Source organism: Corvus kubaryi, unplaced genomic scaffold (assembly GCF_017639235.1).
Source record: "Corvus kubaryi isolate FWS band 111438036 unplaced genomic scaffold, C.kubaryi_AGA036_p1.0 split3-37304, whole genome shotgun sequence".
In the NCBI taxonomy this organism is placed as follows: Eukaryota; Metazoa; Chordata; class Aves; order Passeriformes; family Corvidae; genus Corvus; species Corvus kubaryi.
Window position 1 is genome coordinate 360,066 of NW_024582087.1, and position 27,718 is coordinate 387,783.

At 58.1% G+C, this 27,718-nt stretch overlaps 1 protein-coding gene across 1 annotated transcript; it reads left to right on the forward strand.

Annotated features, from left to right (window-relative positions):
- Nucleotide 1: 1 nt before the first annotated feature.
- On the forward strand, nucleotides 2-27,718 carry SLC9A1 (solute carrier family 9 member A1). The gene is made up of 12 exons (XM_042015618.1): nucleotides 2-329; nucleotides 19,272-19,732; nucleotides 21,231-21,481; nucleotides 21,963-22,180; nucleotides 22,639-22,841; nucleotides 23,057-23,146; nucleotides 23,505-23,575; nucleotides 24,026-24,199; nucleotides 24,329-24,443; nucleotides 24,850-24,951; nucleotides 25,259-25,331; nucleotides 25,987-27,718. Exons 1-12 carry the CDS (start codon nucleotides 2-4, stop codon nucleotides 26,313-26,315), a joined length of 2,415 nt encoding a protein of 804 aa, XP_041871552.1. The 3' UTR covers nucleotides 26,316-27,718.

Sequence of the window (27,718 nt, forward strand, 5' to 3'; positions counted from 1 at the left end):
CATGGGCGCCGCGGCCCTGCGCGCCCTGCCCTGGGCGCTGCTGCTGCTGGGGCCGCTGCTGCCCGGGCAGGTCCTGCAGGCCAACCCCATGCTCACCTCCGAGGGCCAGCCCGCGCCGCTGCCCAGCGGCAACGTTCCGGGCTTCACCCCCGCGCCCCCCGCCGCCCCCGAGGAGATCCACCCGCTCAAGGAGCACCCGGCCAACGGCTCGGGAGAGGGGCACGCCAAGCCCCGCAAAGCCTTCCCGGTCATCGGCATCGACTACACGCACGTCCGCATCCCCTTCGAGATCTCCCTCTGGATCCTCCTGGCCTGCCTCATGAAGCTGGGTAGGTGGGCGGTGTTGGGGGGGAGTCCGTGGGAAGGGGGCTGCGGAGAGGCCCCAGGTGTCGTGGAGAAGGAGGGACCCCCCAGCCGAGTGGAACAGGCAGCCGCAAGCATCCAAGGAGGGACCCCCTGAGCATCCCAGGGTGGGATCCCCCAGGCAAATGGGACAGACACCCCCAAGCATCACAAGGAGTGACCTTCGTGAGCATCTACCACAAGGGACCCCTAGGGTGGGACCCCCTGAGCATCCCAGAGCAGAACTCCCCAGTCGGATGGGACAGGCACCCCCAGTCATCGCAAGGAGGGACTCCTGTGAACATCTCAAGGAGGGACCCTCTTGAGCATCCCAGGGTGGGATCACCCCAAACATCCCAGGGCAAAATCTCCTGCACATCTTCTGCAAACCTCCCAGGTCGGCTGGGCCGGGGTGGGCACTGCTCTCCCCACGACCTTGGGTCTCTGTCCTGGGCCTGGTGGGCAGCCACATCCCAGTCCCTCCACTCCCACAGACTTCTCATCTCCGTGCCTGGGAGCAGAGCTGAAGATGCTCCTGACCCCCGCTTGGACCAGGTTTGCTTTCCTCCCTTTGACACTCAGGGAGGAAGCATCCAGTTTGCTCGCTTCCTCTCTAAACCACAGATGCTTTTTGTAACCTTGGAGAAGTCACTCAGAAACCTCCCGGTGCTTCGGCCTCCCCTTCCTCCCCCTCCGCAGCAAACCGGGGTGGGTTTGACTCTGCTGCAAAGCATCCAGAGATTCCCGCATTAAAGAGAACGGCGTCAGGGCTGGAAATGTCACCCGCTCGGATGACCCGCTCTGGGAAAGCATCACTCTGCCGGGGCGGGGGTTGTTGACAAAGTGTTTTCCAAACTTCTGCAGCTGGATCGATACCAGCCGAATTACCCCAAACCTGTGACGTGACGTAACCGCTCCGCGCTCGGCCCTGCTGTGCTGTCCCCAGCTCCGGCAGTGCAGAGGTTCAGCTGGCCCTGGTCCCGTCCCTGGTGATAACGCCAGGGAGACAGGTGGAATGTTTGCTTGTCCCTGCCTTGGAGCAGGTGAGGAGGGAAGGGAACTCTGCCCTCCTTCGTTTTGCTCCTCAGTTGCCATCAGTGGTTTAATAACACTCAGGGGTACTCCAGCTTGCTGAAGGAAATCCTGCTTTGGGAGCTTTTTTAAGCTGGTTCCTGTTGTCAACTGTGCCCTGTCCTGGTCTGGAGGGGTCTGAGAGCCCCCCAGGAGCTCAGATCCTTCCTGCCCAGCTATTCCTAAAAATATCCCATCCCCTTCCCAGCCCACTGTGAGCATGCGTAGGCAGGTGAAGCCCCATTTCCACAATCCCTCCTGGGTTTTATTTACGTGCAGGCGCAGGAGTGAGAACACTTCAGACCCGGAGGCTTGTCTGGGAGGCAAGCACTCAGGACAGGGTGGAACCAGGTGGGATCCATGGGGTTTATGCCTTCCTGGCTTTGCCCAAAACAACCTTGGGCACGTTTGGCTGGAAGGTGCCTCTCTCCAGCCGGGAAATCTCCTTTCTCAGGGCTCTCCCGGCGCGTGCTCAGCGAGCTCCGCTGTTGCACTGCGCCTTCAGCCCTGCTCGGAGAGCAAAGAGTGATGAAATCAGGAATATCTGTGCGGAAGCTGGTGGAGAAAGGAGGGGCCAATGGCCTGCGGCCCTGCCGGGGCGCACGGGAGAAACCGCGCTGGAAAACACCAGAATGGGCAGCGGGCAGCGGCTCCGGGGGGATGGATGGACGTGGTGGGAGCACCCATGGGAGCCCTCAGTCACTGGTGCTGTGGGAAGCTGCTCCTGCCGCCCTTGCCTGGAGTCAGGGCTCATTTGTGCTGCAGGAAAAGTTGTGTCTGCCGGCTGTCGCGTCTTTGATGCTACAAATATTATGCAAGACTGCGTGTTTTAAGGGCTGTATTTTAGGAGAGGCTGCCCTGCATGTTTGGCGAAGGTCTTTGGAGGCGGCAGGTGCTCTGCAGAGCTCCAGAGATGCTGATTATGCCAAAATCCACACCCTAGCTTACCTATACCTGTGACAGGGCCTTGGCAGCAGGGCAGTCCTGGGACACCCTTTTCCTTGGCCTCCTTTCCAGGGTTCTGCATTTCTTGTTCGTGCTGCCTTGGCACGTAGTTCCCAAGTTGCTGGTACAGCTCCCTCTGCTCGTGAGCTGCAAAGAAGATCTCGCTGCTCTGTGTCCGTATCCCAGCCTCATCTATCCTGCCCTGGATCACAGGATGTTGTTCAGCAGCAGAAAATAGGCTTTTTTCCGCCCAGGGAGAGCTCTTACACAACTGGGTGCTGCTGGCAGTACAACCTGGGGTGGTGGGATGAGGCTCACACAGCTCCAGGCTCCCCAAACTGGACAGGGTTTGCAGCATCCCATTTCCATGAAGAGGGGAAGGGGGTTGATAAACAGAACAGGAATTTGCAGTGCTTCCTCTTTCTCCCCATCCTGTCAGTGTGCATTTATTGATGCATCAGGGTGATCCTCCAAAATTCTGAGGGGACAAACATCTTCTTACTCCAAGAGCAGGAGTTCCTGCAGCGTGGGCTGCGCATGACAGCTTGGCACCTCCTGACTGCCCTTCCTCATCTCCACAGGCCTCTTTGCTGGGTTGAAGCTGGTGATTGAGCCACAGGTTGCTGCAAAACTGAGTCTTCAACCCTGTGAGTCACTTCAGGGTGTTGTCCTCAGGGGTAGTGCAGGGTGACCATGTCGAGGAGCTCAGGAGTACTCACAGGGCTCTGCTCCAGGCCAGGAGATGCAACCTGACCTTGTCCTGTTGCTCAGTTTCCCCCTGTTGCTGCTCTTGATGCTTTGGACAGCTCTTCAGGCTCAAATGCATCCCCATTGTCCCATCCAGGGGATTTGTCCTCTCTCCAGCAGCTCTCACTGTGAGATTGTTTGGGGAATCAAAGGTGTGAGTTGAGCCCTTCCCCTCTTGCTGCAGTTTTTGTAAAATGCCTCAGAGATGTTGGTTCCTGGAGGACTCCTCACCTGACAGGGCACAGAGGGATGTGTCCCCCCAGCATGTCCTGTGGGCGTGGGCTGTTCCTGCTTTGTTAATCCCGGTGGAGAAGGGGAAGCTGGTGCTGGCTGCTTTACTTAATACTCACATGGTATTTTGGGGCTGTGTAGGGGAAGAGGAAGTGAGGGACAGCTACAACCATGTTCAGATCACGTCTGGTAGTGGCCTGACTTTGCCAGGAGAAACCTTTGCAGCTGAAAGTTGCAACCAGACATTGTCTCAACCTGTTGTATTGCTGCAGGTGGTCAGACTTTCACAAAACACCCCAGTCAGGAGCTCTCTGTGCCCTTCTCCAAGGTTTTGCAGGGATATCGTAAGGGTTCCTTCACACCGTGCCCAGGGAGTGGTTGGGAAGCTGAGGGGTTTCTCAGCAGGAGAACCTGGTTTCCTCACTCTGAGGGTTGACCTTTGAGCTCACGTGGCTCCCAGAGATGTTAAGGGGAATTCAAGTTTGACTGTAAATACTTTTTTGTTTCAGGGGAAAGGGAAGGAGTGAGTCAGGAATGTAAATAACAGATTGTGGTCAGCAGTGCCTTTGCCGGCTGTGCTGGGGCCCAGCAGGCAGAGCTTTGTGGGGAGCACCAGCTCTTACCCACCTTGGAGAAGAGTTGGGGCTACCTGTGTCTCCAAAGCCCATCCTGGCCCTTCCTTCTAAAGCCAGAAAGCAGAGTCACATGCCATTAGCCACCTTCCACTGAGGCATGTCCTGTTGTCTGTCTGCACCAGATGGCTTCCCAGCCTCCCTGGAGTATCCTGGCCATTCCGCCACTCAAGGGATTCTCAGGGTGTGGTGGGTTCACCTTGGCTGGAAAGTAACCTAAAATTTACATCTTGAGCCCAAGATTTGAAAGTTGGGTGGTGCCTCTGCTTTTTTTCTCTGGGAGTCCATCTCCCCCAGATGGAGAGAGGCTTCATACCAGGGCCTGTAGTGACAGGGCAAGGGGAAGTGGTTTTACGAAGGCAGGTTTAGATTAGATCTAAGAAAGAACTCACTCAGAAGGTGGTGAGGCCCAGAGCAGCTGTGGCTGTCCCATCCCTGGCAGTGTCCAAGGCCAGGTTCGATGGGGCTTGGAGCAGCCTGGGATGGTGGAAGGGGTCCCTGCCCATGGCAGGGGGTGGCACTGGATGTGCTTTAAGGTCCCTTCCAACCCAAACCATTCCATGATTCTGTGACTCCTGGTGCCCACCAAGCTGCTCTGTCACTGCCCTCCTCTGCAGGAGAAACTAGGATGGAAAAAAACCTAATGGATCAAAGGCAGTTTAATAAAGCAAAAGCAAAGGTCATGTGTGGAAACAAAGGGAAACAAGAGATTTATTCTCTACTTCCCATCAGCAGATGATGTCCAGCCACTTCCTGGGAAGTACCTTCAGGCGCGTAGGGGCTGCTCCGGAAGGCAGATGTCGTAATTAGAACTGCCCACCCTCTCTTCCTCTTTTCTCTTTGCTTTTATGTGGTGTGGAATATCCCTTTGGTCAGTTTGGGGCAGTCCCAGCAGTGTCCCCTCCCAGGATGCTGCCCACCCCCAGCTCCTGGCGAGGGGCGAGTGTTGGGGGCAGCTTTGATGCTCTGAGCGCCACTCAGCAGCAGCCAAAGCACGGGGTATTATCAACCCCCTTGCAGGCACGGTAGGGTTGGTGCACTCTGGGGGCTGTTGTGGGGCAGATGAGCTCCAGCTCAGCCAGACCCAGGGCACAGGGACATCATTCCCTGCGTGCCCACGCCGATGACCTCCCCACGAGGCACCGCTTCGCAGCTGAGCTCCTTGGCTCGCCGTGTGCCCGACGCTGCTCGCTGGGTTTGGAGCCTGTGGCAGTCACTGAGTCACTGCTCTGTCTCTCCTTCCCCTTCGCAGCGCTGTTGTGGCGGGAGTGTTCCCTGCCCCTCCAGACCGAGGGACGGCTGCCAGCACAGCCTGGTGCTCGCCGAGCTGTCCCCACCGTGCGAGTGTTGGGCTGGTGTAAAACGAGCCGGGGACGGAGCCTGTGCTCAGCGAGCAGAGGGAGCTGTGGCAGCGCTGGGTTACGTGGGGACACGCTGGTGCCTTGGGGAGGTTTGGTGTCACATCTCAGCCCAGCGTGCCAGCGCAGCACCAGTGCTCAGTGACGCTCCTCTGGACAGCACCGATGGTCCCCAGCACTGCTGTGCCTGGGGAGGAGCGAGATTAAGGAAGCTCTTGGAGCCTGCGAGCTGGCGATAGGAGCTGGGAGAAGAAGAGCAGAACATGACGGGTGCAGGTGGGGTTGTGGAGCCTCACGGGGGCTCAGGGCATGGGGGGTGGCTCCTGCACATGGAGGAGAGACGACTTCAAAATTGCCAGAGAAACATTTGTAGAAGCTGGTGGCTGCTGGCTGGCAGCGACATTTGGGCGCTAAAACTCTTGGGTGCTAAAACACTTGGGTGCTTCTCAAATGTTTTATCAACCCACATCCCTGCCCTGAAATCGGGGCTTTTGGAGGGGGCACCCCGAGGTCTTACAGAGCCCTGCGAGTTGAGGAACTTGAGGATTCCTTTGGGCAGAGGGTGATAAGCAGGGTAGGAAACCTGCTGTGGTGGTGGCACTGGATGGAGGAACTGGATCTTGAGACCAGACACAGTGGAAACACCCCGGAGCAAAGCCGCTGGCGTGGGGACGCCTCTGCGAGGCTGGGAAAGGGACAGCAAAGAAACATTCCCAGAAGAGCTTTGCCCTGTGTTCGGAACACGTGTGTCCGATGTGCGGGATGAGAGTGCTGGAGTTATCTCTGTGGCCCTTCTGCCACCCCAAAGGTGGCCTCTCGGGCGCCAGGAGGGCCGTGCTGGGCCGGCCTTGCTGGGATGGCCATCGGCAGAGCCGGGCTGGTGGAAGGGGCTGTTCCTTCTGGATCCTGGGACTGGCTGATGCAGGTTCCCTCACTGAGCCAGAGGGAAATCTTTGTCTTATTCTTGGTGGGAATGTTTGTGTTACAACCTGGCTTATCATGTGTTGACTGCAGGCGCTGTGGTGTGAGTGCTCTGAGATCACCCCGGTGTCCTCACTTGTCTCGGGGAGCTGTTCCAGGGGAGCTGGGCCTTGGGGAATGACTGTTGGCAAAGGATTTTGGAGTACTGCTGCAGCTGTGCCACAGAAGTGTAAATTGTCATGATAATGAATTTAAACAGTCTCTTCCAATGCAGACGTGTTGCATTCCCACTTCCTTATTGGGGAATGATCCAAACACATGCTCTGGCTCCTTTTTCCCCTGCTTTGCCATCTCAGAAAGAACAGCCACGGCATTTATTTTTTCCTCCCTGATCTGCCCATTGCTGGTGTCTGAGCTAAAAAACATCCAAACTGTTCCCTCCATGGATCTGAGGAAACCATTAGTTTAATTATGGCTGGAAGAGTGAAAGGTTCCTGCTGTGAAATACAGCATGGTGATGGAATGGGAAAAGCAGAACAGGTCTGTAATCACAGCCATTCCTCCCTGGCGAGCCCGAATGTCCATTAAGGCAGGATTACACTCTGTTACAGCCATGGCTTTGCTCCCTGCAGGGACCCCACCGCCTGTGCTGTGCCTGTGGCAGCTTCTGGACCTCAAGGGCCTCAGGAACCAAAGCTTTTATTTCATCCCATTTATCAACAAAGGCTTGGAGACCGGATGCTGGGGTCAGGGATAGGCTGGCTTCCCACACGGGCTGCAGGTGGAATTTGGGATGTGGGTGTTGCAAGTCCTGTGGCAGCCAGAGCTCACATTGGTGCTGGCCTGGCTTTCAGGGAGATGCCATGAAGTTGTTCCTCCCCTGGGACCTCCAGGTGACCTGGGTTGGTTTGTGGGCTAAGAGCAGAATGTGTCAATATTTGGCCTGTTTGGTTCAAATCCTTTCTCCCAAATTGCCCAATCACCCAACCATGGCTTGTCCACGATACCCGGAGATGCTGGAGTTCCCTTGGGAATTAGTGGGGTGGAGGACAAGTCTTCTGTCTGCAATTAACGTAGCTAAATAGTCTCCTTTGGGGTTTGAGAATTACACATGGGAGAAGGGAAAACCAGGAGGTGGTGGAGAGCAGAGGGTCGTTCTTGGGGTGACAGTAATCCTGTGGCACAGAGGGACTGCAGCCCCTCTTGTGCACAGATATCTCTGTAGTACAAACCAGATGCTCATTAGGCTTGCAAATAAATACGTCTTTGACATAATCCTTCCCCTTTTCCCTCCTGCAAGCCCTGGTTTTGGCTGTAGATGCAGAGGTGATGGGGGCTATGAGCCTGTTCCAGGGTCAGTCCTTTGCTACAGCACCGTGTGAGCTGTGGGCACCAACAGAGGAAGAGCAATAAGGGGGATGAATTACTGCAGCTGCCTTGTAAACATTTAGTTTCTTTTTTTTTTTCCTTCTCTTTTGGGTCTCCAAGGCCTAATTTGTTCAAATAAAACCCAAAATCCACACGGAATACTCTGTGAAAACACAGCCATGCTGAGTGGAGCTGGAGCTGGGTTGCACCTCATCCCCCTGTCTTCACTGGGCTCCCTGAGTCAGCAGCAGCTTTTTCTCACCCATTGGGGCTCAAAACTGCTGATGTAGGTTTGATGAAAACCTCAGTTTTTTGAGATTAGGGCCAGACAGCTTCCAAGGGGACAGCAGAGGAGCAGGGGATGCTTTAAGTTGAACCAAGTGTTGATGGTTGATCCTCTCACTCCACTGAGGTACCACCGTAGGCAAGCTGTTCCATCACCATCTATTCTGCCTGGTGTTGGATGTCTCACTGCCCTCTCTGATTTTCCGGTGTCTTCCAGTTCTGTGGTAATTGAGGGATGGCTCTCTCATCATGTTCTGTTCTTCGGCTCTTTCCTGGGCCAGCAGAACTTCCGTGTTTCTTCTTGGGAAGGAAGAAACCAAATTAAAAGCTCAGCAGGCGGGCGTGCACACACTTGTTGCTGCCTGTTTGTCAGAAAAGGCGAGATCCAAGGCTGATCCTAGCTTGGAGTGGAGCGCTGAGAATGGATCTGGTGGTGTGTCACCTGTGGTGGTACAAAAATTTGGTGTTACATCACCCCCCATGTGTTGGGGTTCCTTCCAAGGACCTGCCTGTGTGAGAAGGGCACGACTGAGGCTCATTGGAAGTTGGGGAGGTGTTTTGAGTGGAAAGCTGAGTTGGGGAGGTGTTTTGAGTGGAAAGCTGAGGAATGCAACGTGCTTTTTTAGTCAGAAGAGAACACGCAAATTTCCTTGGGCTGCCCAGAAGTCACTCACAAACATCTCAGCATTCGAGGTCTTTGTCTCCAGAAAGTTGCAATACAATCGACCTCCAGGGACAGCACTTAAATCCCGCTTAGCAGAGGGTGCTGCTAGGGAAATAATTCCCCTCTCTTGTGCAAGACACACATCTGCAGAGGCAGACACCCCTTGGCAGCAGTTTATTTCCAGTGCCTGGAATTATTCTGCATTTTGGAGTCATGGCATGCTAAATCTTAATGACGGATGTGGAGAGAAGGCAGCTTCCCACCCCGCTGCTGGAGATTTAACAGCAGACACGCCAGGGGCACAGATTGCAGCGCATACAGGCCTTTAAAGAGAAGAGCTGGTGTTTCCAGCCCTGTTAGTGCCTCAGTTTCCCTTGGGAACGCTTTTCCCACAGCAGCCTTGGTCCCTGGGGGTCCCTTTGCAAGGAACAGCTCCTCTCCTGTCTCAGCTGCTGCGTGGAGGGAGAGCAGCTGCTCCCAGGAGCTCGGCTGGGTGTGAAAAGCATCCTGGCTGGGGATGGTGCTGGAGGGCTGGAATGGAGTCTCTGTGTGCTGGGGAAGAGGTGACAGTGGCCGGGTGCTTGTGTTGGCTCTGGACGCGCTGCTGGCGTGTGCTGAGAGTGGTGTCACTTTGCCTGGGCTTGCAAAGCCCGGTAGTAATCAGTGCTAATTGCAATTACCTCCTCCCTGCTGTCCAAGTGGAGACCAACAGGTTATTTCCTGAAAAGCTTTTGTTTGTCTTTCCTGCCCATGTTCCCGGTAGGAAATCTGCCCTTCCTGGGAAGGGCGATTGGCATCGCTCTGCCTGGGGAGTTTGTCTATGGTCACCTCAGGCTGGGTCAGGTTTAACTCCCCTCAAGGCCTCGAGGGTCAGCAGGAACTGGGAATTTAATGCTGTGTCCTGTGGCTGAGGGCAAGGAGCTGGGAGAGAGACTGGAGCCTTATTTAGGGTGACCAGGCACTGTCTCTTCACATCACCTTGGGTCCCTTCTGCTCTAGAGCATCCACCATCTGCATCCAACAGTGCGAAGGTTCCCTTTGCACCACGCAGATGTTAACTGGGAGGATTCTATTCCAGAAATCCCCTGGCACTGACCCCTCCTAAATCAGCTATTCATGGCATCCAGCGCCTTGCAGCAGCTGAAGGAATCTGGGAAGAGCATGGCTGATGAGAGTGAGTTATGTTTAGCTCCTTGTCCCTTTCCCTGGAGCTAAAGAAGTTTTTCTAGACCTTAAACCTCCTCAAAATGCTCAAGTCCAGCTGCTGTGTTTTGAAGGATATAAACCTGGATGAGGATGCTGTTGCCCTGTAGAAAACTCAGTTTTCCAGGGTAAATGAGCTGTGCCAGGAAGATCCCAGCCTTGCAGGCCTGGCTGTGAGCTGCACCCATCCAGAGCTGGTGGGAAAAAGTCAAAATGAGTCTTGGAGCAACAACAGCGGAAATCTGGGTGGCAGTTTGTCCCCGTGTGCCTCCGTGCCCGGCTCCTGCTGGGTGAATGCCATGGGTTGGTAAAGATTCACAGTCCCGCCCTAGAAAAACTTCGTGGAGCCTGCCCAGAGGCTCTGAACAGGTTTGGTAATCGCAGGCTGTGGTTTGGGAGCGGCTCTGGAACATGCCCGCTGGAGGAATGCAGTCAGCAGGGATCGGGGTTACCGGAGCACCGCAGTCACCAGTGACACGCAGCGCCAAACCCTTGACTGGTTTGTCAAAGCTCAGCAGGGAAGGGTGGGTTTGGCATCTTGTCACGGGGCAGCTCTAGACATGGAGAGAGGTGGAGGAGAGCTGCTCCACGCACAGCTGGGCCTGAGAGGATTTTTCAAGATGTGGTGGCACCAAGCCTTGAAGCCTCCCAAGCCATCGCTGCTCATTGACTCTGTGCTTTCCTCCCAGCTTGGAATGCTGCAGCCATGGGGTGACGAGGTCCGAGGGCTCTGGGTCTCTCAGTCTTTAATGGAAATTAGGTCTTTGTTAATATCTGCTTTTCTTGCAGAGTGTCCTTGGCTTTCCTTCTGGTGTGAAGGAGAAGCGTTATCTAAACACAGGACTGGAAATTGGGAGCTGCTGGGTTCTCACGCCAGCTCTCACACGATTCACTTGGGGACTTAGGCAAGTCCATTTAATGTCTTTTGTCTCTCATTTCCTTTTTACAGCTGGGAGGAAATTAATACCAGTTCTGTAAAAGACTCCCAATTGATCTGTTAATTTCTTGTGAGTGCTTCAAGATAAAACCAGGGTACGTGCTCTTACTGCTCCCAAATAAAAATACGTTCAAGTGTTTCTGCTAAAGGCCTCTGCCCATGGATTGTTCTCAGGGCATGTTGTGGTTGTGTGTGGGCACCTTCTCCTCTCAGGAGGCTGCTGCTCCACGTCTTCCCAGTCCTTCCCAGGCTCAGGGCAGTGAGGTTTAATTGGGAGGAATTGCTGGTGGCTCTTTGGCCGCAGGCTCAGCAGTGTCTGCTTTGCAGGGAATGCCGGGCGTTGGATCGTGCAAAAGGCTCCTCAGGCTCCTCTGAGCTGTCCCATGGTGTTTGGAAAGAGAGAGGGACGCAGCCCCTTCAGATGGGGAAGAAGCAAACCGAGGAGCGGCCGCCCATCCCTGTGCTGGAGGGAAGAGCGGGTGCTGAGCCAGGGAAGAGATCTGCGTGTTATCGTTGCATTCCCCATGTAAACAGCTCATTTCTGAGTGTACACAGCGGGCTCTGGCAGGGGGGCCGCCCATCCTGGCAGGCTGAGATCCAGGGTGCCTGCGCGTGATTCAGAGCCGGGATCGCTGCGTCCTCTCCCGCTCTGCAGCACTGCAGCGCTGCCGCGGGGTCCCAGCACACCTGCAGCACTCACACAGCAGCCGCCTGCCCTGCACCCTGCCGGGACTGTGCTGGGGGAGGGAGATGGGGTTTGCCTTTCCGAGGGGAGGGTGTTGCTCCTGGAGGGTGTCAGGGCAGGTGGGGAGCTGGGCTCATCTGCATGCAGCTCCTGGCTCTGGCTGCTGCAGGATGCAGCGACGCCTTCGGTCGTGTTCCCCTGTCTGCTCAGCTTTTTGGGGACCTTTCTGCATCTCCAGATCCGGCCCTACATGGGAAGGACGGCCTCGTGGTTTCCTGGTAGTGCTGCCATCATCATCCTTGAGAATTTCTGTGCTGGTGCTCATGGCTGCGAGGGGGCTGCATCACCAGGGTTCGCAGTCTGGCACTCCCTGCATCCCTCTGGAGCGTGGCAGTGCCTGCTGTGGCTGGCATGGGATTGAGGCACATTCCTACATGATGTTGCTGCAGGCACTGAGATACCAGAGGAGATTTTGTCCTTGCACTCAGTTGCCAGAAGAAGCTTTGCCCTTGCCCTGCTGTTGCTGTGTGTGCCAGGGCTCAGGTCCTTGCCCTCTGTCCCCAGTGGCTGGTGCTGGGTGGGAAGGAGCTGAAGCCCCCTCCCCTGCTCACCCTCCCCTCCGTGCCCCACCCCAACAGCTGGTTTGACAGCACACCAGACCCCGTCCCATGATTACCGTTAGCAGCTCCAATGCATGAAATGGCTCTAAATAGCTGCTCTCCAAAAGGCTCCATGCACAGAACAGCCCAGCCTCATCTCCCAGACCGTCTCTGAACTGTCCTTGGCACCTTGACCTTGCAGAGAGCCACACCAGCATCGCTCCTGCTGGTGCCCTGGCATCCATCCCCTCTGTGCATGGAGCATGGGAAGCTCTCAGCACCCTCCTGAGGGGAACGGCTCTGGCTGCAGCTTATTCTGTGTTTATCCTGTCCTGGGATGTGGGCTTTGCTCCCCAGAGGTCCCCAGGGAACAGTGAGATTTCGGAAAGGCAAGTGCACTGCTGCTCCCTCCAGCTGCCTCAGATGAGGTGTCTGCATTTGTCTCCCCTTCCATCAGAGGGTTTATTCAGGGCCTGCCAGTGGGAGTTACCTGGGAGCTGCTGCTGCAGGAGGATGGTGCCCTGGGAAGCTGTCAGACATCAGAGCCCTGCTGCACGTCCCCGCCAGCCCCTCCTCACACAGCGATGCAGGGAGGCCTCTGTTGTTTCCCAGGGCTGAAGGGCTCTTCCCTGCTGCTGCACTAGCCAGCACTCCTGCTTTGGCTGATGTGGCTATGCCTTGAGGGCTTGACCAAGCCATTTCTCACGAGTCTTCCTGCATGGAGCTGGCTCAAGTTAGGGGTTGTGGCTGCTTGGCTGAGCTGCAGCAAGGCTGGTACCTGGCCGTGTCTGCTTTTTGTCCTGTGGCTTTCAGGTTTTGAGTCACCCAAGGGCTGACCCGATGCTATCAGCCGTGTTCTTATCCCCTGCAAAGCAGGCAGGGTCCAGCCAGGTCACCTTCCCACACACACCTGCCTGGCTGCAGGCGCTGGGGCTGGATGCACGGGGCTGGGGCAGCTGGGGCTGTACCAGGCAGCCCCCGGGCTCCTATCGCAGGACCTCCCTCCATTTGCCCCCTCTGTTTGCATTAGGTGGGGAAGAGGGGTAAAACCAGGGGCAGCTGCGGGGTGGGGCCGAGCTGGGTGAGCAACTGTAGGCACAGGGTGACAATGTCACACCAAGAGAAAATAAAACTGTCCCTTCGTCACCTGGCAGGGGGTCCCAGTGGGTATTGGCTGTGACAGCGTGGCTTTGGGGGTGTTGTGGGCAGTCCAGCTGCTCGGGGTCACGGCGAGGCTGTGCTGGGCACCGTGGGCAGGCAGACCCTGGGGGAACCAGCCCAGGGCTTCATCCCCTCCCATCCTACGTGGATGAAGTTGATCCTGACTCCTGAAAATGCCTGGAGGCTGCAGGACAGTGTTGGATGCTCGTGGATTTTAACCAGTCCTGAGCACCAGCGGGGTTGCAGCCCCTGCCCAGCCGAGTTTGGGGTGCAGGAGTGACCCCAAATCAGGGCTGGATGTTTTGCTTTTCCCTTCTCGCTGCGCTGGCTTTGCACGCTGTGCCCATGGTGAGGTTTGGGGGGTGGCTCTGTGGCCCCTGTGTGGGATCTGCATTCACTCAGTGACTCACAAAAAGCAGCATAAATTAATTACCCTCCTGGTTCTTGGCTTTGCTTCGTAATTAGCGGCAACAAAATAATGAGGCTTGAATGAAACATTTGGTTTGTTCTGGAGGAAATTGTTTTGCTTAGAAGCACTTTCTGTACCTGCGTCTTAACACAAAAAACAAGAAGTCAACTTCTCACCAGGAAATGGCATTTTGGGGTGGAAAATCAACGCTTTTCCGTTCTGGGCGTTGAAGCCACTTAAAAGGTTGGCTTAAGGTGTGCTTAAAAGGTTGCCCAAATCAACCTCAACTGCTGAAACCAACCCGAAAAGAGCTGCAGGGAAGCACTGGGGTGACCTGGACCTGTGTTAAAACCCTGCCTGATCCCTGGTGAAACAGAAGAGGGTTTGGCAAAGCCCAGACTGCGTCATGGCTCCACATGTGCCCTCCCAGTGGGATGGCTGTGGGAATAAGCCAGGTTGGAGCTCTGTGGGGTTGGGATTTCAGGGCACATGGTGACGTTGGAGCTTGTGAGAGGCAATGGATGTAATTTAAGTACGGTGGTTTTACCCCCTCTCCTGGCAGGGTGACACGAGCCATGGCCTCGCTCTATTTATAGGTGTAAATCACCAGCTCTTTAATTCCTTTTGGGCAAGTTCAATTTTCATCCCCTTCCCCCGAGGCTTCCCTGCTACATCTGGTGCAGCTCTCTCCGTTCTCCTTGCTCCCTGTCTTTGCTGGAAGCCGCTGGATCCGGCTCCATTTTCCAAGGGAAAAGCACAGCAGGGCTGAGACATCCCCACATCCCCTGATGGCCCTCTGGAGCCGTCAGCAGAGCCTGGCTGATCTTTGGGCAACTGCTGCTCAGGCAAGGGAAGAGAGAAATCCAGTGTGGGTTTTTGAGAGGGAAAAGGATAAATGGAAAGAAGCTGCAGCCAAACTCTGGAAGACTGGGATGGATTTTCCCCTGGGGGCCAGTTGCAAAATGTTCTGTTAGTGCATCGCCACCCTCACAGGGCTTTAACCCTGCTGGGGTCTTACCTCCCATCCTCGACCCTCCACCTCCCCAAAACACAGAGTGGGAGAGCCAGATCCCAGGGGCTCAGAGCTCTGCGGACCCTGGAGCCCAGCCCAGCCCTCCTTCCCTTCCCTCCCTGCTGCTCTTCAGCACGGAGAGAGAAGGGGATGGTGCTGAGTCACGGCTTTGTGGATCGCTTGTGCCCGGGCCTGGTGACACATCAGTGATTTTGGGGTTCAGCCAGCAAAGTGTCAATGTGTGGGGGCTCTCCGTGGTGCCTGTGTCACACGGGAACGTGGGAGGGTGTCCACACTTGGCTGCATCCCTCACCCCGGGATTGCTGCTGCCCCTCTGTAGGGCCCACCCAGCCCCTGCCAGCCTGGTGTCCTGAAGGGTTAAAGTGGCCTTCGGAGGGGCCCCGGTGCTGTCAGACACGTGTGTCTCCTCCAGCCCTGCTCTCTGCAGTGTCCTTCAGAAGGGCAGCCCTTCTGAGCATGCCTGCTCCCCCGCTGCCTCCTTCCCAGACCCTGTGCCTTCTCCCAGGGCTGTTCCAGCTGCTCAGCTCCACGCCCAGCCACGGCCGCTCGCTCCCACCCTGCAGCCCAGACCAGCACCCGGGGTCCCCAGGGCTGCAGAGAGCATCACCTGGGGGGCTTCACCACCCCCTGGCCCACACTAACCCCTCACCTACTACCTCCTTCCAGACCAGAATCTCCGGGGCTGGGAGAGCTCCTAACCCTGGTTAATAATTGAGTGATTCCTCTGCGCCTGCCTGCTGGAGCCTGCAGCTGCTGCAATAAACCTGGGAAGCCTGGGAGGATGGGGGTTTGTGTAACCATTCTCCTTTCTCGCGCCTCCTCTTGGCTAACAGACGTCACCCTGGGAGCATCCTGGCTTTCCCGAGGCCGTGTCCCCATGCGTGGGCGCTTGGGAATCTGGGGTGAAGCCTCAGGAGCATCCGGCTTAACCACGAATGTGCCGAGCCCTTCCAGCCCCGCCGTGTGCTCCCTGCCCCGCTCCCTCCCCGTCCCTACCCGGCTCCGGCTCTAAACACCAACTAAACGGGTTTTCTTCCCTCCTCCTTCATATTTCTCTTCCTCCTGTGGAAGGAGGGGATGTTAATGCCACCCAAATTCAACCTGCAGGGGGATGTGACAGCTGATGGCAATCCCCAGCTGCAGGGACTGGCTCGTGGGGACAGTCCCCTTGTCCCCAGGGCTGGCACACTCTGTCCTGGTGCAGGCTGGCTCCAGCATCAGCATTATATTTTTTTTTAACTTTTTTTTTTAGTTAGTTTTATTCTTTATTTATCACGTCTGAACACCAGCATCTTTCAGGCCCGTGGGAATTGCAGAGCCTCTTGCAGTTCCGACTCCAGGAATGTCCCAGTGGTGGGAGCCACACAGGGTGGGAGATGTCACATCTCCCCAACTTGGCCTGGATCAGAAAAGTGCCTGAAGGCTTTGCCTCCTTTCCTTCATCCAAGGTTTGATTAAAATGTCCTTATAGTGTTCTGAGGGAGGTCTTCAAACCAGGGGAGCGCTGCAAGAGCTCTGCCTAAGCCTGACCTTGGATCCCGTGCCATATGGAGCTGTAAGGGCTGGGGCAATGACAAGCTGCAAATCGTTCCCTCCTGGCCTTGGGAGGGGTTTTCCAAGGGGCTGTGAGCACCTCAGGGCATGGAGATTCCTCAGCCTCAGTTGAGGGGGAAGTGTCACCTCAGGCAGATGCTGAGAGGGATCGGGCTGGTTCTGACATCCCCAGGGTGGGAATGCTGGGTCTGGATTGGGTGCCTCCCCTTCCCTCCATGTCCCTTCAGGCTCCTCCTGCCTGGGCTGAGGATGGGAGCAGATGAGATATGGTGGCGTTTGAGTCATGAGGCAGCTCATATAACCCCAGGCACAGCACCCAGTGACCCAGGTATAGCCCAGGAAGGAAAAATCCACGTTGGGGCAGAGTCTCCAACCAGGCTGGTTGGTTGGGAGTAAATATTTACATGGCACTGCATCCGCCAGCAGCCGGAGCCTTGGGAAAAGCAGCCCAGCTCCTCCTTGGAGGGATGGGGGTGAACCTTTGGCAGCCAGAATGGGAGCCCTCACACTTGCAAACCTCCTGGGGGAAATTCCTGATGTTGCCCTCAACTGCCCCGTGCAAATCCGCTGACCCCAAAATAAAGACCAGAGATGTTCAGAAGCTGCGGAACAAACCTTGTCAGTGCCAGCTTTCCTTGCCCAAAATCTCTTCAATTTGGAGGGTGGGATTTCCTCCAGGTCTTCAAGTGCTTAGACTGCAGTTAAAACCAGGATTCCAGTCCCTAATTCCGTTCTGCCCCAACCCAAGGAATTGCTGACCACCAGCAGAGCCATCCCCGTGTGTGCCTTGCTGGGTGTGTGATGTGGGCAAGGAGCTGCTTTAATGGGAACTGTTAACTCCTGGATTTCCTTTTCCGTGTTTGCACACGCTCTCGGGGTTCACGTTTAACTCGACTGTCTCGCTCTTAATGGTTCTGGTGGTGTGTGATGCTTATTATTATTATTATTATTACTACTACTATCATCATCATCTTTAAAGCCATTATTGAGGCTTATTCCCCTTTCTGCTGCCCCTGGATGTGCCCGTGGCCGGGCATCCTCATCTCCTAGCATCCTGCCACAGCCTTCCTCATCTTCCAGGAGGGAAGTTCAGGCACAGAGCTGGGATCAAACCCGTTCACCCCTGCCTGGCCTCATCCCCACAGTGAGGCCGTTCCTTCCCACCAGTCACCCCCATCCCAAAGGGGGATGCTGGCTCAGCACTCGGAGCAGGATCCCACCAGCAGGTTGGTACCAATGAGCTCTGGAATGCTCTAAAAATACTGAGTGGAGCAAGCAGGGAGCAAAAAATGGCTGAGATTCAGTGAAATCAAAGGCATAATTAAAATGCAGCCCGTGTAAGTGTATTTTTAGGGCCCTACAAAAAGGCTGTAAACCATTGAATTCCCATCAGCACACGAATGTTCCAGTTTGATGGAATCCTGGGGCCTGTGGGGAAGAAGTGAGAGATGCTTAATTGTCAGTGTTTGTGTTTTATTCATGATTGAACATACTTAGCAAGCAAAAACTGATCTGCTGCTGGCTTCTCGCTGCTTGTGTGGCTTTAAGCCTTATCCCAGCCAGAAATTGCCCGGTGTGCTGGAAGGGTCGGTGGTTCCCGGTGTTTGCATGAGCTGTGCATGGGCAAGGGATTATCACCTCCCCTCCCACAGGCAGCCAGGGCTGCCTTGGGGTGCTCAGAGCTTGGGTGGGCTCCAGGGGATCCAAGAAAGAAGGAAAACCCCATGGGAGTAAATCAGGAACTGCATCCGGGCTGGGAAGTCCCTAATGCAGGTGACTGGGTGTTGGGAGAGAGTTTGGATGTTCCCATCTCTTCCCGGCCTCCCCTCGTGCCTGAAGCCAAAGCCATCGAGCCATTTGCTGGGGATTGGTGCTGCTGTGGCAAAGCCGAGGTGGGACCCAGGCTCCTTCCAGCACCACTCCAGCACCAGCGACCCTTTGGAGCAGCTGGAATGGTGCCTGGAGCCTCGGGTGTGATGAATCCTCTGGGCTCGCCCACGCTGGAGCCTGTGCCCGCAGCTCAGGTGGAATTTGGGGGCTAATCCTGCCCCCAGGGACCTGCATGGGGCTGGGCCGGGGGCTGCAGTCCTTAGGGAGGGGCTGTGGAAGTGTGGCCTCTTCCCATGGGAGCTGGATCCGTGCTCTGCGCTGCGCAGGTGGAGGAGGGATGAGCCGGCCGTGGCACACATGTGGCCCCTGCAGGCTCGGGGGGATCTGACTCGTTCTGGAGGGGATTTAATCTGTTGTGGAATTGCTGCAGATGGCACGGCCGGAAGGAGCGGAGGAACACGGCATGCCAAGGCAGGGTGCCTTATTTTAAACTGCTTCCCTTGCCAGGGAACAAATATGCCTCGCTTCAAAATAATAATTATAAAGCCTGGGAGAAGATCCAGGGAACCCAAAATCCTTCTGTGGGTGTTGGTGTGCTGGCAGATGCCCGGCTGGGGGTGTTTGGTGGGAATGTCATCCCAGCGGGTCACGGCTGGCTCAGAGAGCTGCGCTGGGAGCTGGGCTGTGATTGAAAACGGGGAAAATGTGTTCCCTGTTGCCTTGCACCCCAAGGATGCATCTTGTCCCTGCTGCAGCCAGCCATGTGAAACCTCCAGGAAGGGGAATTGCATCCTGAAATCCACCAAGCAGCAGGTCCCCTCCCTGTGCCTTGCGTCAGGGCTGCCCAGGGATGGGCCCTGAGCCTGGCACGCTGGGAACAGTGGCACTGGGTGGGCAGGCTGCAGTCTGACAGGAGGGAAATGCCACTGCCTGCGTGTGCTCGGGATCAGCTGGAGCCAGTGACAGCTCCTGTGGAGAGAGCTGCCTGTGCTGCAGGGCTGTCGCAGGGCTGGGGGCCACGGAGAGACCCCGGCGTGTCCCAAGGGTGGCTGTCACCTGCTGCACTGGGACTCGCAGGGTTCTGGCCTGGCACCAGCAGTGCCAGGGTCTGGTTAAGCTGCAGTTTCTGCTTGACAGAGCGGGGCAGGAGGGGAAACTGAGGCACACAAGGAGCGACAGATCACAAGGAGTGCAGGGAGGGCTGGGAGCTGGTCCCTGACTCCGGCAGGGCTGTCCCCCTGCAGACAGCATCCTCCATTCCTGTACCCAACACGTGTCTTGCTCTCTCCTCTCCAGGCTTCCACGTGATCCCGTCAGTGTCCAGCATCGTTCCCGAGAGCTGCCTGCTCATTGTGGTGGGCCTGCTGGTTGGGGGGCTCATCAAAGGGGTGGGTGAAAAGCCCCCCATCCTCAAGTCGGACATCTTCTTCCTCTTCCTGCTCCCTCCCATCATCCTGGACGCCGGCTACTTCCTGCCCTTGCGCCAGTTCACCGAGAACCTGGGCACCATCCTCATCTTCGCCGTGGTGGGCACGCTCTGGAACGCCTTTTTCCTGGGGGGGCTCATGTACGCCGTGTGCCAGCTGGGCGGCCCCGGCCTCAACCACATCAGCCTCCTGGCCAACCTGCTCTTCGGCAGCATCATCTCGGCCGTGGACCCGGTGGCCGTGCTGGCCGTCTTCGAGGAGATCCACATCAACGAGCTGCTGCACATCCTGGTCTTCGGGGAGTCCCTGCTCAACGACGCCGTCACCGTCGTGAGTGCCTCAGCCCAGGGAAGGGGGTTTGCTTTGGTGCAGGAGCGTCTCAGGCTGGAGGCAGCGGGGTGGCGGCTGTCAGGGCCATCCCAAGCTGGCAGGTGCCTCCTGGCAGCTCCACTTGCACCAAACCTTGTCCAGGTGCAAAGCTAAAAATAGAGGCTTAAAACACCGCAGAGGTGGGTTGAGGTGAAGTGTTTCATGTGGTGGGTTGGGGAGGCTGAGGGCACGTGCCCAGTCAGCCTCTCGGTGCCATGGGCTCTGGGAATCTGCTCTCCTGGCTGGAGCTGCTGCCAGGGAAAGCACGAGGGGCTGATGCTGGGTCAGGCAGCACTGCCATGGAGCTGCTGCTCCCTCTATCTCCTCTCATGTGGTCGCTCTTGCTGTCCCCCAGCTGCAGCTCCCAGGAGGTGGCAGGGCAGGACATCAGCCGTGGCATAGAGGAGAGCTGGGGGGGCTGAAGCCAGGCTGGCATCCCGCCTGGATCACCCCTCAGCCCCGCTGCAAGCAGCAGCTTTGCAGGGACCTTTGGGAGGCAGGGCCAGGCCTGCTCCTTTCCAAAGGACGCCACTGTCCAGGTGCTGGCTTGGCTGTCAACATGGCCTTCTCCTCTCTGCAGAGCTGACCTCTACACTTACTTCTAACCCACTGCTTTTTCCTGGCTCCTGTCCCGAATCCCAGCTGTCTGTTTCGGAGCTGGCTGCTCAGCCCCTGCTGACAAGGTTCCTGGTGACAAAGAACACTCTGTCCCACCACGGGGCTTTTCCCAGGCACTTCTCCCCCATTTTCCACCAGAAGGGTGCCTGCAGGGTCTGTGTCCCCACTCTCATCCCTGGGGAATGCTTTCGTCTGTCCCTGCCCCACCCAGGGCCTGGCCCTGGCAGGCAGGAGCTGGCACCTTGCCCTTTCCCTGCCTGTTCCTGCAGGATGCCCTGTTTCCCATCCTGACAGCTGCTTTAACATCTCTGCAGTGTCTGTGGGTGGGAGAAGGCAACACAGCCCAGGGTCTTTCCCTCAGGTTTCCCACAGCTACAGAAGCTCTAGGGCTTGGGCTCTGCTCTGGGCTGGGCAGGGCAGGGCAGATGGTGGCTTTTCTCTCCATGCATCTGTCAGGAGTCCCCCAGCCTGGATCTGTCCTGACCTGCTCGTTGGGAAAACAGGAACAGCCTCTGGCTGGGGATCAAAGGCCCTCCTGGGACAGCTGGAGAGCAGAGCTGTCCCAGACACACCTTCGGTGGCACCACATCCCTGTGGGCACAGAGCACGGGGAGCTGGTCCCTCGTGTCTGTGTCTGGCACAGCAAAGCACCAGCAGCCAGATTTGGTGTGAGCCTTGGTCAAGCACAGGACCCAGCTCGGGGTCACCAAGCACCGACACAGCTCAGCTCAGGTGTGCCTGGCTCCCAGGGGAGGTCCCTGTGCAGGTAGGTCTCCTTCGAGGTGAGGCTGTCTCTTGCCACAGGGACAGTTTGAACCCTGCTCTCCTTTCTCCCTGCCAGGTCCTCTACCACCTCTTTGAGGAGTTTGCCAACTTCGAGCAGGTGACCATCATCGACATCATCCTCGGCTTCCTCAGCTTCTTCGTGGTGTCTCTGGGCGGGGTCCTGGTGGGCGTCATTTACGGGGTGATCGCTGCCTTCACGTCCCGCTTCACCTCCCACATCCGGGTCATCGAGCCGCTCTTCGTGTTCCTCTACAGCTACATGGCCTATCTGTCTGCCGAGCTCTTCCACCTGTCCGGCATCATGGCGTGAGTTGGGAATGGGGCAGCAGGTGCCCCCCTGTCCCCAGGGCCCTTGGGAGGATTTCCTGTGGTGTAACCACAGCCTTCTGGCTGGCCCAGCGTGGTCAGTTCCTGCCCAGTGAGGCCCAGGGGTGTGTTTGGGCTGGACTATGCAAGGAGGCACAGGAGGGAAGTGAGTCTTGGGAGATGTCCCACAGATCCCGGGGTGCTGGCAGCCCATTCCTGTTCTCCTGGACACACAGGAGCAGGCAGAGCCTGCTGAGCGCTCGGGACGATGGGTTTGTGCTCCAGTGCTCACTCCTGCCCTGCCAGGGGAAGGAGAAACCTCGCGTTGCCTTCTCTGGAGGCCTTGAATATTTGCTGGTGGTTCCCAAGGCCTGTCCTGCCCTGGGGTTGGGTGTCAGAACACAAAGCACTGCTGCAGGGCCAGGGCTTGGGGCTGACCCCATGTCCCCACGGCTGCTGAGTGCCCCGACCTCACCCCCAGGCTCATCGCCTCTGGCGTGGTCATGCGGCCCTACGTGGAAGCCAACATCTCCCACAAGTCCCACACCACCATCAAGTATTTCCTCAAGATGTGGAGCAGTGTGAGCGAGACCCTCATCTTCATCTTCCTGGGTGTCTCCACCGTGGCTGGTCACCACTACTGGAACTGGACCTTCGTCATCAGCACGCTGCTCTTCTGCCTCATCGCCAGAGTGCTGGGTGAGCTGTCAGCGTGGTGGCAAAGCCCTTGGGGTGGTAAGAGAATCATGGGATGGTTTGGGTTGGAAGGGACCTTAAAGCCCATCTGGTTCCAAGTGCCATGGGCAGAGACACCTTCCACCAGACCAGGTTGCTCCAAGCCCTGTCCAGCCTCGCCTTGAGTGGCCACTTGGGTCATGGTGACCTCTCAGGACCGTGATGGTTTGCCTTGCTGGGGAGGCTGGAGATGGCTGGGTGGCACTGCTCCGCTGTGGGCATCACCCGTGCTGGTGGCTGGTGGTGTGGGGAGATGGGGCTGAGGCCGTGCTTGTGCCAGACACAGGGTGGAAGCTGGTGAGGGATTCTGAGATGAGCAGACAGCTCTCACCTGCACCCACGCCCCCGAGGGGCTGCAGGGTGGCTCTTTGGGACTGGAGGGGATCCTTCACCATTCACACAGGACTGTGCTGCTCCCCCAGGTGTCCTGGTCCTCACCTGGTTCATCAACAAGTTCCGAATCGTGAAGCTGACGCCGAAGGACCAGTTCATCATCGCCTACGGGGGCCTGCGGGGAGCCATCGCCTTCTCCCTCGGATACCTCCTGGACTACAAACATTTTGGCATGAGGGACATGTTCCTCACAGCCATCATCACAGTCATCTTCTTCACCGTGTTCGTGCAGGTTGGTGGCGCTCAGGCTGTGCTTTCAGAGGGAAAGGGGGCTCGTCGTGGCCGTGTGGAGAGTGGGGAGCACATCCCCCCTCCATCCCTGACCCTGTCCCTGTCCCACGTCCCAAACACTGCCCGGTGACACCGATAGCAGTTTGGCTGTGCTGAGCCCATCCCACTGCCACCGCTGTGCCCTGGGCAGAGATGTAGCCCCCTCCCCTTCCCCAGGGCATGACCATCCGGCCCTTGGTGGATCTGCTGGCTGTGAAGAAGAAGCAGGAGACCAAGCGCTCCATCAACGAGGAGATCCACACGCAGGTAACGCGCTGCTCCGGCCGCCCCACGCCTGCTTTAGCCCTCTGCTCTCTCTGCTTCTGCCACTCCACCACTGTCACTGGGACTGCCCCTAAATCAGTGCCCAAGGTAAGGGGGGCAGAGCGAGGGCTCTCCCCTGTCTGTGTCGTCCAGTGCCCGCTCTGACCCAGACCCCCCAGTGCCTGTAGAGCCGAGCCCGGTTGTGTGGGTCCATCCTGCCCTCCCAAAGCCCATCCTGGACTCACAGCCCTGATTTTACATGCCCTGAGTGCTCTTCCCGTGTGTCAGTGTGGGTGTCGGGGGAGGGAGAGGGTGGGCAAGAGCCCTCCGAGCTGCTCACGCCTTGGGCCATCTCTTCCAGTTCTTGGATCACCTTCTGACAGGGATCGAGGACATCTGTGGTCACTACGGGCATCACCACTGGAAGGACAAGTGAGTGGGGAGGTTTGGTGGCTGGGGAAGGGTTTCTGTCACCACCCACCACCCAGAAGGTTTCACAGCCCTGTGCCAGGTTTTTCCCCAGGCTTTAATATCCACACACAGACTCCCTGTGGGGAATTACAGCCCTGGATTGAGAGCAAATGGGGCTGCAGGGCTGCGCCCCTTGGTCCCACCACCCACAGCAGGTCCGGGGCAGGGTGGGAGCTGCCAGTGGCCAGTCCCTGCAGGAGCTCAGGGCCATCCCCAGTGGGTGCCAGCAGGTGCTGGGTGTTGTGGAGACACCCTGGCTCGGGAGGGATTCAGGGAAGCCTGGCCTGAGCCGTGCTGGTTGAACTGGACCCAGCACTGAACGCAGCAGGGCTGTCCTGGGCGGGGCTGGGGAGGGGGGACAGGGCTGGGGCTGAGCTGTGGCTGCTCCTCCTCTCCCACACTCCCGGGAAGGCTGAACCGCTTCAACAAGAAGTATGTGAAGAAGTGCCTGATCGCGGGGGAGCGCTCCAAGGAGCCCCAGCTCATCGCCTTCTACCACAAGATGGAGATGAAGCAGGCCATCGAGCTGGTGGAGAGCGGGGGCATTGGCAAGATCCCCTCCGCCGTCTCCACCGTCTCCATCCAGTGAGTTCCCAGCCCTGGGCACCCTCCCGTGGCACCCTGAGTGCTCCCTGCTGGTGGCCACAGGGCAAGCAGCCCTTGGGTGCTGCGTGGCCATCGTGGCGTGGCTCTGAATCCTGTCTGTCCACGCAGGAACATCAACCCCAAGACCCTCCCTCTGGAGCGTGTCCTTCCAGCCCTGTCCAAGGACAAGGAGGAGGAGATCCGGAAAATCCTCCGCAATAACCTGCAGAAAACCAGGCAGAGGGTGAGGTGTCCCCTGGCACTGTGTCCCCTTTGCCTCGCTGGGAGCGGCAGGGACGCAGCTCTCAGCTGGGCCCTCCACTCCTGCTGTCCCTGCCCTGCTGTGCCTTGTGCTCCTGGCCTGACTCCTTCCCCAGGATGTTTTTCCCCCTGGGACGGTGCTGGGATAGTTGGAGGGGGAGGCTGTTTTGGTCAGCAGCTGAGCCCAGCCTTTAAACCCTTGCTGGCCAGGGTGGATGAGGATCAGGCATCCCGTGGTGGCACACCAGGGGTGAGCCACGAGCCTGCCTGGACCTGCTCTGCCCACTGGTGGCTGTTTCATCCATCGCCGAGAGGGATGGGGCTGTGACCTTTCTTTCCCTTTCCTGTGGGATTTTAACCCGTCTCCTTTCCTTGGGATCTCTCCCCAGCTGCGATCCTACAACCGGCACACGCTGGTGGCCGACCCCTATGAGGAGGCCTGGAACCAGATGCTCCTGCGGAGGCAGAAGGCCCGGCAGCTGGAACAGAAGGTGCTGGGGAACACCAGGGCTGGGCAGGGCGAGGGCTGGGGGCGTTCCCAGCCTGGGAAGGCTCAGGGAGGGGGCTGAGGGATGACAGAGGGTGACCCCAAGCCTCGGGGGTCCTCTGATTGCCCCAGGCTCCAAGCACGTCCCTGGAGCGTGGCTGGGAGGATCTGTGCCCTTGTCCTCTGCATCCCACTGCTGCTCCTTGCCCATCCCTGTGGCCGGTTCCCTACCCATCTCTGTGGCCAGTTCCCTGCCTCCCTTCCCCTCCTGCCCTGGCCGTGCCGGTGACGATGCCCTGCTCCCGTTCCAGATGAACAACTACCTGACGGTGCCGGCGCACAAGCTGGACTCGCCCACCATGTCCCGGGCTCGCATCGGCTCAGGTAGGTGGGAGGGAGCTGCAGGAGGAGTGGCGCCTGGAGCACCTGGAGGTTGGGCTGTCCTGCACCTCCTCAGCTCCCTGTGGCTCTCCAGCCCCGACCATGCCCATCCCACACCCATCCAGCTGAGCCACAAAGGGTTGCTGTTCTGAGCAGAAGCACCCACCTCGCTTCCCAGCACAATTCCCACCGGGAAATCAGGTTGGGCTCTGTCTGGAGCCCAGCTCGCTCCATCCACGCAGCCACGTCTCAGTCCGTGCCCGTCCCAGCCCTCCTCAGGAGAGAGGATCAGGAGCGCTCAGCCCCAGCCCTGGTGCCGCTGGATTCCCAGTTTCTCCATCACACACTTGCTTTGCAATCCTCGGTTCCTCCTGTCCTGTGTCCCCTCCTGCTCCGGGGACCGGGTGTCGGGTGTCGGGGTGTGGCGGGGCTGCGGAGCCGGCGGTTCATCAGCAGAGGGCAGCTTCGCCCTTCCCGATGGAGCCGGGCTGTCGGCAGCTCCGGCTGGGATGTGGAAATCGGGAAAAGGAATTACACAGCAGAATTGGAAATCAGCGACACCGCCCAGGCACCCCAGCCCCAAACAAACGTCTGGGGTGCATCACCGGGGGGTCCCTGAGATCCCCCCTTCCCTGCCTGACCCCTCTCTGCCCCCCAGACCCGCTGGCCTACGAACCCAAGGAGGACTCGGAGAACTTGCCCATCATCACCATCGACCCGGCCTCGCCACAGTCCCCCGAGTCCGTGGACCTGATGAGCGAGGAGCCTCAGGGAGGCTGCAGTGGCCTCCCACCCTCGCCCGAGGAGGATGAGGAGGGGCTGGTGATGCGGGTGAAGGAGGAGCCTTCCTCCCCCGGGACTGACGACGTCTTCACCCCGGGGCCCAGCGACAGCCCCAGCAACCAGCGGATGCTGCGGTGCCTGAGCGACCCCGGCCCGCGGCCAGAGCCCGAGGAGGGGGAGCCCTTCATCCCCAAGGGGCAGTAGCTGCTGGCACAAAGCCTCCAAATCGTTTCTCTCTCTCTTCATTTGTTCTTTCTTTGCTCTCCTTTTTGGTTTCCTGTCACTACACACCGGGTTCGGGAAGGGGAGACCGTCCTGGATGGACTGGGATTGCCAGGACAGCTCTGCCCAGCGAGCCCTGGGCTGGCCCCAATGAGCAGGGAAGGAGCCCTGGGATGCCCCGGGCTCCTCGGGCAGTGTGGCCTGGAGGTGACGGACAATTTTCCGCCCGGGATTGGGATTTGCAGGTGCCTCACAGCCCCCACGGGGCTCTCCCAGAGGTGCCCACCCACTCAGGACCTGCGGCCGGCTCCGACCAGGGGTGTCCACAGTCGCTCCCCCATGGCACAGCTTCCCCTGTCCCCACTTGTGCTTTAGCTGCCCCCTGGCCTCGCTCCGGAGCGGAGAGGTGGGACGGCAGGAGCTGTCACCGGGGCTGGCACACCCACGCTCCCGTGCACCCCCCAGGGACCTCGGGCTCGTGCCGCTGCCCCCTTGCCTTGGCAACTTCCCCGTGGGACCGGCTGTGCCTGGGATCCTCCCTCCTGGCCTCACATTTCATGCCAGGTCTTTTCAAATAAATATTCTAGAGCCATGCAGGGGGGCAGCTGGGACCCCTCGCTTTGAGCAGCATCTCCATCCCTCCTGGAACTGCTGTCACCTGTCCCCATGGGGACCCTCTGCCAGCTTCAGCCCCTCGCCCTGTGCCAGCGCGGCAGCGGCTGCTCCTTAACCAAAGACGGGGCCCGGGGTGTGCCAGGGGGGATTTTTTGTCTCCCTGCGACCGAGAAGAGCTGGGGGAGAGCCCAGGGCCAGCTCCCCCAGTGTGGGGACACGATGGATCCCGAAGGTTGGCAGGAACAGGACGACTGGGGGTGCCAGGGGTCCTGGAAGGACCCATCTTTCCCCAAGGCTCGGGAGGGCTCACTGGGTGTTTCGGTGGCTCGCAGCCCTCCCCGGGCTCAGGGGTGTCCTGTATCTGTCGCCTCGTCCCCCGCGTGCCCCCCAGCTCCCGCCATGTGCCACCTTCGCTGTGGGTGCCACGGGGGGCTCACCGCCCCCTCCCCGGGGACCCCCGGCCGCTGTCCCCTCCCTGTGCCGTGCCTTGCCACGCTCTGCCCCGCTGCCTTGGTGGGCACCTGTCCCACATCCCCCCCGCTCCACATCCCGCTGAGACCCCCGGGTCCGGCGTCCGCGGGGCTCCGTCACCGGGGCGAGCGCCCACGTCGCTGCCTGCGCCTGCCTGCTGCCCTGCTCTGTTTCCAGGAGGAAAAAAGCAATGGAAATTCTCTTGTATAAAAAGGAAGGAAAAAAAAAAACCAAACCCACATGTAAAGAGATTCTTGGTTTTTATCATAAATATTCTAATAAATTAATGTTAATTTTTA

What these genes read in the sequence shown, in the direction of transcription:
- SLC9A1 (XM_042015618.1), top strand. Translation starts at nt 2, where the DNA reads ATGGGCGCCGCGGCCCTGCGCGCCCTGCCCTGGGCGCTGCTGCTGCTG. An exon ending in CCTCATCGCCAGAGTGCTGG is followed by an intron (nt 22,181 to 22,638) that starts GTGAGCTGTCAG and finishes CTGCTCCCCCAG; the next exon opens with GTGTCCTGGTCCTCACCTGG. An exon ending in CATCACCACTGGAAGGACAA is followed by an intron (nt 23,576 to 24,025) that starts GTGAGTGGGGAG and finishes ACTCCCGGGAAG; the next exon opens with GCTGAACCGCTTCAACAAGA.